This window comes from Protobothrops mucrosquamatus, unplaced genomic scaffold (genome assembly GCF_001527695.2).
Source record: "Protobothrops mucrosquamatus isolate PMUCROS unplaced genomic scaffold, P.Mucros_1.0 scaffold3331, whole genome shotgun sequence".
Classification (NCBI taxonomy): domain Eukaryota; kingdom Metazoa; phylum Chordata; class Lepidosauria; order Squamata; family Viperidae; genus Protobothrops; species Protobothrops mucrosquamatus.
The window spans coordinates 49996-59232 of record NW_015389321.1 but is presented as its reverse complement, the minus strand read 5'-3'; the positions used below and the strand labels follow the sequence as shown (position 1 = coordinate 59232).

General features: G+C 42.4%; 1 protein-coding gene across 1 annotated transcript in view; it reads left to right on the top strand.

Annotated features, from left to right (window-relative positions):
- The first annotated feature begins 417 nt into the window (after positions 1-417).
- MNT (MAX network transcriptional repressor) overlaps positions 418-9237 on the top strand; it is a 47285-nt gene continuing 38465 nt past the window's right edge. Inside the window, exons 1-4 of the mRNA XM_015826847.1 lie at positions 418-454; positions 943-1519; positions 6250-6291; positions 8169-8280. Coding sequence (XP_015682333.1) covers positions 418-454; positions 943-1519; positions 6250-6291; positions 8169-8280 — 768 coding nt within the window. The remainder of the gene's footprint in view (positions 455-942; positions 1520-6249; positions 6292-8168; positions 8281-9237) is intronic.

The window sequence follows — 9237 nt, the reverse complement described above, 5'->3', positions numbered from 1 at the left end:
TATTAGATTGATTTCTTGATATAGAAATGGCTAGCCACTAGCTCATACTATTACAGAAATGGTAAAAAGTTGAGATACGATGTTAATGCCTTATTTTTACTGCAACAGAAGGAGTTGGAAGTCAATGCCTTTTTTTTTCTTTCTCCCCTTTTTTTCCACACTTCTCTTTTTCCCTTTTCCCTACCATTGTTCCTTACTATTTGCTTTTGTACTTTCGTATTTTATGTTATAAGTGAATAAAAATAATCTAAAACGTAAACAGTGGATGTGATGGTGATGGTGGTGATGATGAAAACACATCGGTAGTGTTTCCTAATTTGGGTCATGAGACATCTGCAAGCAAGCAGCCAAGCTCAGAGAGCATCCAGTTATTATTCAGTACATTCTGTATACCATTGAATACTGAGAGCTATCAGAATGGTTATTGAAGTAATATTTCGAAATATCTTAAAAGGTTAGTTATTAAAACCGACAGAAGGGCTGAGAGCATCAACTGGTGTTGATTAGAAAGGGTGGCACCAGAAAAGCCTTTAGGGAGAATAAAACAAACTTTAACCCTGTGGACTAGCAGCTTTTTACAGGTGGATGAAAGGATGGGCTTAACATGATAATGCTAATAAGCAAGGAGGTTCCCTTTTTAGAGATAAAAATTTTGCAGTTTGCCCTTTTGGGGGATCAGATCCATCCTTTTTCTTTTCTTGAATTGCTGTTGCACAATTCTTTCCCAATTGAAATGGGAATATCTTTTTGGGCCAGAGGTTGGTGATCTTCCGTTGACCCCCTTTCTCATTCCTGTTTGCATCAGTCTAGCAAAGTCTAGCATACCTCAGTAACAAGCCACAAATTGTGGATTCTTGAAATTTCTCTTGTGGTGATTTCACAATAGATAGAACCATACACATTGCTTATTAGAGGCTTTTTCTTTCTTTCTTTCTCTTTCAGAAGAGAATGAAAAACATGAAAAACTCTGCCAGGAGCGTGAACAAGAGCAGAAGAAGGCCAGCGTGCAAAGGGTTAATCACATCACCCAGCCGGAAGAATCCCGCAATGACCTCCAAGCTGGGCCGTTGTCTCCACCCACTCCAGCTCCTCCCCCTCCTCTTCCCCCCTCCCTGGCGGCTCCCATCTCCATCATCCCCATTCCGGTGGTCACCAGCCCCCCTCAGCCAGCCCCCCAAAGTAACTTGTCCCCCCCACTCATCCAGCGGCACTCGCCCCTGGTAAACATGGGCCTCAGCAAGGAGCCCCCGCTGATGGCTCCTGTGATCCAGAAGACTTCGGGGCCCCTTCTTCCTGACATCAAGGCCCTCACGCCCCCTTCGGCCAGCCCCAGCCAGCTGCCCCACTACGCCACCTCTGTCTTGGCCATTTCCCCACATCACATGGCCCAGCCGCCCATCAAGCCCCAGCCGCCCACCCACCAGCCACTCCTCCCTCATCACGTGCCTCCGCCACTCAATGTCAAGGCAAACCCGTCAGAAGAGGGCAAGCCCAACGAGCAGAAGAAGAGACCTGGCGGGTGAGTGGAAGGGCCTGAGTGCAGCTCTGTGTGTTTCAGTACATGTGGTCCTCAACTTACGACCATTCATTTAATGACTGTTTGAAATTATGACAGCCTCGGAAAAAATGACTTACGACCTGCCCTTGCAATTATGACGACGGTACCATCCCTGTGGTCATGTGATCGCAATTTGCATTCGAAACCGCCCTGGATTTATGACCAGTTGCAATATCCTGTGATCCCATAATCACGATTTATGGCTCTGTTTGCTAATTTCAGGCAAAAAAATGCCCACTGAAGAAACTGGATTTGCTTAAGGACAGTGTGATTTGCTTAATGACTGCAATGATTCACTTAATGACCACCACAAACATTGTTGTAAAATTCAGTCCAATTTCACTTACAACTGCAATGATTTTATTGACAGAAATTCCAGTCGTAAAGCGAGGATTACCTGTACTGCAGAACTGAAAAGGGTCTGGTCCCTTCCTTCAGTTGAGTTAAGGGTTGAATGGAAAGGAAGGACGAGAATAAGGGAGAAAGGGGAATATTATTATCATAATCCTTATTGCCATCATCACGATTAATAGCAATCCTGAGTGGTTTGCTCTGCTGTAGCAGACCCGGGGGCTGCATTCACACAGCACCCTCAACCTTGTGGAGTTAATCCATTTCCTGAGCTTGCATAACAAAGTTCAGTGGGCTGTATTCACAGATGTGCTAAGATCCCTTCTGTGTCTTGAAGTGACTAGGCCAGGGATAGGCAATCTTGGCTCTTTTATGACTCGTGGACTTCAACTCCCAGAATTCCTGAGCCAGCATGGAAACCTCTCCCTTTCTCCTCAGAATGGCTGGCTCAGGAATTCTGGGAGTTGAAGTCCACGAGTCATAAAAGAGCCAAGGTTGCCTACCCCTGAACTAGGCTAAGGTGGTTGTGTGCATTGAAAGTAGAAAGATTTGGAGGACAGAATGAGCTATAGGCAATCCTCAACTTTCGACCATTCATTTAGGCACCTAAGATACCGCTAAACAAAGTGATTCATCGACTGCTCCTTGCAGCCTCCCCATGGTCATGTGATCGTGATTGGGTGTTTGGCAACTGGCATGCATTTAAGACAGTTGCACTGTCATGGAGTCACGTGATCACCAGTTGCAACTTTCCCAGCCCACTTCCGACAAGCAGGGGAAGCTGGCAGGGAAGGTCGCAAATAGTGATCACATGATGTCTCCCTTAACTACCATCGCAATACAAGGTCATAAAATCAATGCGGTCACGTGATGCTCCACTTAACGGCTGCACTACTTAAGGATGACTTTTTCAATCCCATTGGGGTCAGGGGCGAGCAGCCAGATCCACACATGATGTAGGGTTCAAGCCAAGCACAGTCATACTTTGGCACTCGCCTGCTTCAAAATTTGTCAAGTTCAGTATGTGACGCATTTTGAAGCAGAAATCTTGTCTCGGCGCTCGTCCTTTTCCTGGCAGTCAACATGCAAGAAAGAACTTGCTGACGTCGGCTGCCTTGTGACGACTCCCTATTACTTCCAGCCGAAATAGCGGGTCACGTGGTAAACCACGTGCTTTTTTTCAGTACCCATTGGGTTTTAATATTCGATGCATCTTCTGAAACGAATTACCGACGAGGATTGAGGTACCATTGTATTACATTCTGCCTATTATACAGGAATCTCCCCAGATTAACCAGTGGAACAACCTGCCTCCAGAAGCGGTGAATGCGCCAACACGAGGTTTTTAAGAAGAAACTGGACAGCCATTTGTCCGAAGCGATATAGGGTTTCCTGCCTGAGCAGGGGGTTGGACTAGATCAGTGTTTCTCAACCTTGACAATTTTAAGGCATGTGGACTTCAACTCCCAGAATTCTGGGAATTCTGGGAGTTGAAGTCCACATGCCTTAAAATTGTCAAGGTTGAGAAACACTGGACTAGATGATCTCCAAGGTCCCTTCCAACTTCATTATTATTATTATTATTATTATTATTATTATTATTATTATTATTATTATTATTATTATTAGCCAGATTGCCACCCATCACCTGGGAACAGATATATAAGGCTTTATGGAGCTTAAGGGGTGGGAGTGGGGGGGGTCAGTTTGGAATCACTTGCAGCTGTGCAAGGATTGGAGGCTAATTCCACGCTTGAGGCCTTCTGACTGGGTCTTTCCCAACAATTGTGATTGTAAGCAAGGACTACTTGTAAGAAGCTGCTTTATCCCATGTTAGAGTACGATAAATTCCCCAGGATGAAGATTTTCCCATGCTTAATTCATTAGGGTCCTTTATCATAGAATAGCCTTGGAGGTCCTCTAGCCCAACCCCCTGCCCAGTGCAGGAATCCTCCTTCCATTCTATATAAATGGCTGCCCAGTCTTTAATATCCAGATAGCCATGGACCAAACACCCATTTGTAGAGAAATGGTCCCAATAGATTCTCAGTATTCAGAACTATCATACCAGTGGCAGAGATTGTACAAGAATGATAATTTGGGTTTGGTGGTTTTCTGCAATTTTTTACTGGCTATTGTGGGAAGCAAACATCTGAACTGGAACAACCAGCTTTCTCCAATCTGGTGCTTTCTAAATTTGCTGGGAATGGAATTCCCCCTTTGTCATAATTGGCAGGGGAATTTTGGGATCTGAAGCCCCAGCTTGTGTAAAGACTCCAATTTGGAGAAGAGCCAGTGATGTGCACATCCAAGCATGCACATATATAGGTAGTCCTCGATTTAGGACCACAATGGAGGCCAAATTTTCTGTTGTTAAGCGAGACATATTTAAAGTGAGTTTTGGCCCATTTTATGACACATCTTGCCACATTTGTTAAGTGAATCACTGCACTTGATAAGTTAGTAACCCGGTTGTAAAGTGAATCTGACTTCCCCATTGGCTTTGCTTGTCAGAAGGTCACAAAAGGTGATCACATGATCTTGGGGCACAGCAACAGTCATAAATATGAACCCATTGCCAAGCTTCTCAATTTTGATCACATGATCATGGGGATGCTGCAAGGGTCGTAACTATGAAAACAGTCATAAGTCACATTTTTTAAGTGCCGTTGTAACTTGGAACAGACATTAAATCGGGTGGTGAAACTGGCGGCCTGCGGGCTGGTATGTCACGCGCAGGCCATGCCCACTTCAGCTCCACAAAGGCAAAAAGCTTCGTGATACGTCACGATACATCACGTGACACGATCGAGTTTGACACCCGTGCACTAAATGAACTGTTGTAACTTGAGGATTACTTGTAATACCTACAGAGATCCTGGGAAATAATCTAAAGTAACAGTTCATGCCAAATCTAATCAGTACATCTGATTCCCTCCAGAATTCCTGAGAAGTTCATTTTGCCTGATGTTTTTTCTGGGGTTCCTAAAATAATCTTGCCTTCTGTGAACACTGTGACATTTCTAGTGTCCTGGATTTTCCTTGTCGGATACAGAGGCTGCAAGGGCTGTGCGTTTCCCTCAGCAGGTTGCCTGCAAATAACAGATGCATTTGTTACCAGGGCAACAAGGATGTGGCGATCGGTGTGCCATGCACATCTTGCGTGTCTGTGGTGTGGGACTGGTTGTGTTTGGCTGGATGAGCAGATAAATTCTAGAATCCTTCTGAATTGCTTCAAGAAGAATTAATGGAGATGTCACAGGCGGTCCTTAACTTACAACCATTCATTTAGTGGTCATTCAAAGTTACAGCGGTACTGAAAAATGTGACTTATAACCGTTTTCCACACTTACGACAGTTGTAGCATCCCCAAGGTCACATGATCAAAATTTGGGTGCTTGGCAACTGGCGTGTAATGATGACAGTTTGTAGTGTCCTGAGGTAACATGATCACCATTTGTAACCTACCCAATCAGCTTTTGGCAAGCCAAATCAGTGAGGGAAGCCATATTTGCTTAACGATTGCATTACAGGAAGTCCTCGACTTACGAACACAATTGAGCCCAAAATTCCTCTTGCTGAGTGAAACACTTGTTAAGTGAATCACTGCAGTTGTTAGTTCAGTCAGACCATTGTTAAGTGAATCTGGCTTCCCCATTGACTTTGCCTGTCGGAAGGTCACAAAAGGTGATCACCTGAGCCCAAGACACTGCGGCTGTCATAAATATGAACCAGTTGCCAGGCATCTGAATTTTGATCATGTGACCATGGGAATGCTGCAATGGTCATAAGTGTAAAAATCTGTCATAAGTCACTTTTTTCCCAGTGCTGTTGTAATTTTGAAAGGTCACTAAATGAACTGTTACAAGTCGAGGACTACCTGTATTTACTTAACAATTGTGGCAAAAGGATCATAAAATGGGGCGCAACTCACTTAACAACCACTTTCCTTAGCAGCGGAAAATTTGGGCTCAATTGTGGTCGTAAGTTGAGGACTACCTACCTGTATATGTACAGACACATACACACCTCTTCCCTTCTTACAAAATAAAAGACTTCCTTTTCACTGCTTTTAACAACACTTTTCAGAGTGTAAAAATTAAGATGCTTTCTCTTCCAGAAATATTCCTAACTTTACAACTTGGATGCTTGGCAGGCCTGTTATTTAATTTGATTTTAGAACAGAAATTTGCGTATATTTATCGTGGTTTTTATTATCACCTGTTCACCGCCCTGAGTCCCGTAAGGGAGATAGGGCGGTATATAAATTCAATAAATAATAATAATAATAATAATAATGCTTTTTCTGATATTTTCCCTCCTTCCTTCCTTTATTTTAGGGTTGGCACCCGAGAAGTCCATAACAAATTGGAGAAGAACAGGTATGTACCTTTTTAAATTCCAAAGCAATCGTCTTACCACATATACTGGAGAAAGTGTGAGTTTTCCAAGAAGTTGTTTTCTGTTTGTTTTTCCAAGCGTAAAAAGTTTTCTGAGAATATTGGTTGTACTTTGTGAATGTGCCTAAAAAAGAAAGTGTTTAGTTAAGGCACCATGCCAAACTGTGATTTGCACTAACCGTGGTTTGCATTTCTCAACAGCCAGTAGGCAAACCAAGATTCTTTACCTCACATCTCTCTCCAAATGTATGCAAAGCAATAGCTGTAAGTGGTTTTCCTACTTACATGCTGTATTGAGTTATGCTATGTGCAAACTAAGTTAGATGCCTTCTTCAAATTATTATTTTTTTGGGGGGGGGGGTGTTGCATGTTGGTTTGGCTTGCTCTCTGTTGGTAGTTCCATTAAGCAGGTTTTAGACGAAACTGATGTGCAAAGCCACTTCCAAGCATGATTTCTGATTTCCTAGCTCAGGGGTAGGCAACCTTGGCTCTTTTATGACTCGTGGACTTCAACTCCCAGAATTCCTGAGCCGGCTGGCTCAGGAATTCTGGGAGTTGAAGTCCACGAGTCATAAAAGAGCCAAGGTTGCCTACCCCATCCTAGCTCCTATAATTGCTTACATAGCCTGGTATTAAAATATCTGCAGAAAAACAATCAAATTCAGAGAAAACTAAGAATCTTACCATTTAACCCTTAGTTAATATATCCTATGACAATTCCTGTATTTGCCCGCAGCAATGCTGACCAGTTATTTTTTCTTCTGTGTTTTTTGCTCTTTTTTATTTAAATACCTTCTCGTTCCGTATCTTAGTTTGATTTGTTGAGTTGATCAATTACAATGCTCGACTTCAACGTATCTTCCCCCAAACCTACATTTTGTCCCCTGCCTGTCATGGCCACATTTTTTCCCCCTTGTTCTGATTTGCTCTGAGATCATCCATGCATGTCCAAAACATCTGCTAACATTTTAAGAATCTCAGCTGAGTAATTTCTAAAATGAGGTCAGCTGACCTAAGCAAATGACTGCAGGTTGGGTAGGCGGCAAAATATTTTGCCTCCGCCCAGAGTCACTTCAAAACGAGATGGGTGGCAAATAAATTTAATAAATAAATACATGCTTTTTATGTGAGGCAATGGAGGAGACGCTAGTTATCTGGAGCGTCTGTTGACTTTGTGCTACTGTAATACAGTGCAGAAGGTCAAATGTACAGGTGTGTGTTACATCTTTGGGTGTGGGATTTTTATTTGTTCTGCTACCACGCCTCCACTGGCTGTGTGGGATGCCTTTGAATGAAACGATTGTGTAAGTTAGCTTGAACAATCTTGAGCATTGCAACTTCTAATTCATTAAGTCTGGATTTAGTCACCTTAAAAAGCATCTGGTGCCTCCTACAAACAACATTAAAAAAAATAATCACCTGAAATTACATGAGGTCATCAAAATCACTGAGACTTCTCTCAGTTTTGCACAAGAATTTCAAGCAAGTTAACTATGTGCACCTGAAATATTGTAAAATTTGAAGAAATTAAAAATACTTTTTAAAAAAAAAATAATTTCAGACGTTCACCGAGATCACCTTAGGGTAATTTTTCTAACCTTGGTCACTTGGAGACATGTGGAGTTCAACTCCCAGAATTCCCTAGCCAGCAAGAATTCCCAGCTAGGGAATTCTGGGAGTTGAAGTCCACACGTCTTTAACACTGAATTAAGGGAACTGAGGGGCTGTGTTGTTGACTCTACTTTAAACCTCACGCCTGATGGTTTCCTCATTTCATGCCAGTTGGCACGTCGTCTTGATCAAAGTTGAGATCAAGTTTGTTCGGCAGGCTGGCTAAATTTGGGGTTTTGTTTCCATAGACGTGCCCACTTGAAAGAATGTTTTGAGACCCTGAAGAAAAACATCCCCAATGTTGACGACAAGAAAACCTCAAACCTTAGCGTCCTAAGGAGTGCCTTGAGATATATCCAGGTAAGGGCTACAACATGGATTATTTTGTTTTTTGACTCTGTTCGGAGATGTGAAGTATACCATTGTGAGCACCAGGTGTTGGTCTCATCCAGACTGATGTATTGGACTTCTGTTCCCAGAATCCCCTTGACCTAGAATAAGGGAAGCTGAAGCTGAGTGGAATGGGGAATGCCAGCTATATGACCCCTCCTCCTTTTTGAAAAATTGAAATGGCATGTGTAGCAAAGGATAATTGAAATTAATATTGTTGTCTTCTGCCAAGAGGGATTTTCCCATTGTCTTTCTATTTCCTGGTAGGTGGAAGGTTCAGGACAAGCAGACAAAGATTTCTTGTTATGTTATATATAACTAATTAAATCATAGTGTGTTGACTGGTGCTATAGGTTTTTTTAGAACATTTTGAACAGGAAAAAAATGTCCTATGTATAATAGGTTAATGTATATGGGAAGAAGTATGTGGTAAAGGAAAAATTAGGTACAGATAGTCCTTGACTTATGATCACAATTGAGCCCAAAATTTCCGTTGCTAAGCAAGGAAGTTGTTAGTTGAATTTTGCCCCATTTTATGACCTTACTTGCCACTGTTGTTAAATGAATCACTGTAGTTGTTAAATTAGTGGCACAGTTGCTTGTTAAGCAAATCTGGCTTCCCCATTAACAGAAGCTCGTAAAAAGTGATCACATGACCCCCGGGATACTGCAACAGTCATAAATACATGCCAGTTGCCAAGTATCCAAAGTTTGATCACATGACCATGGCAATGGTCGTAAGTGTGAAAAATGGCTTTAAGTAATTTCAAATGGTCACTGAAAGAATGGTTGTAAGTTGAGGACTACCTGTAATGAGAGTAGCCTTCCAATGCACGAAGAGATGTCATAGAGCAGAGGAAGTGGGTTTATTTTTCTGAGTAGGAAAAGACGAGTGAAAAAGAATCAATGAGGCGAAGCCTTACAGAG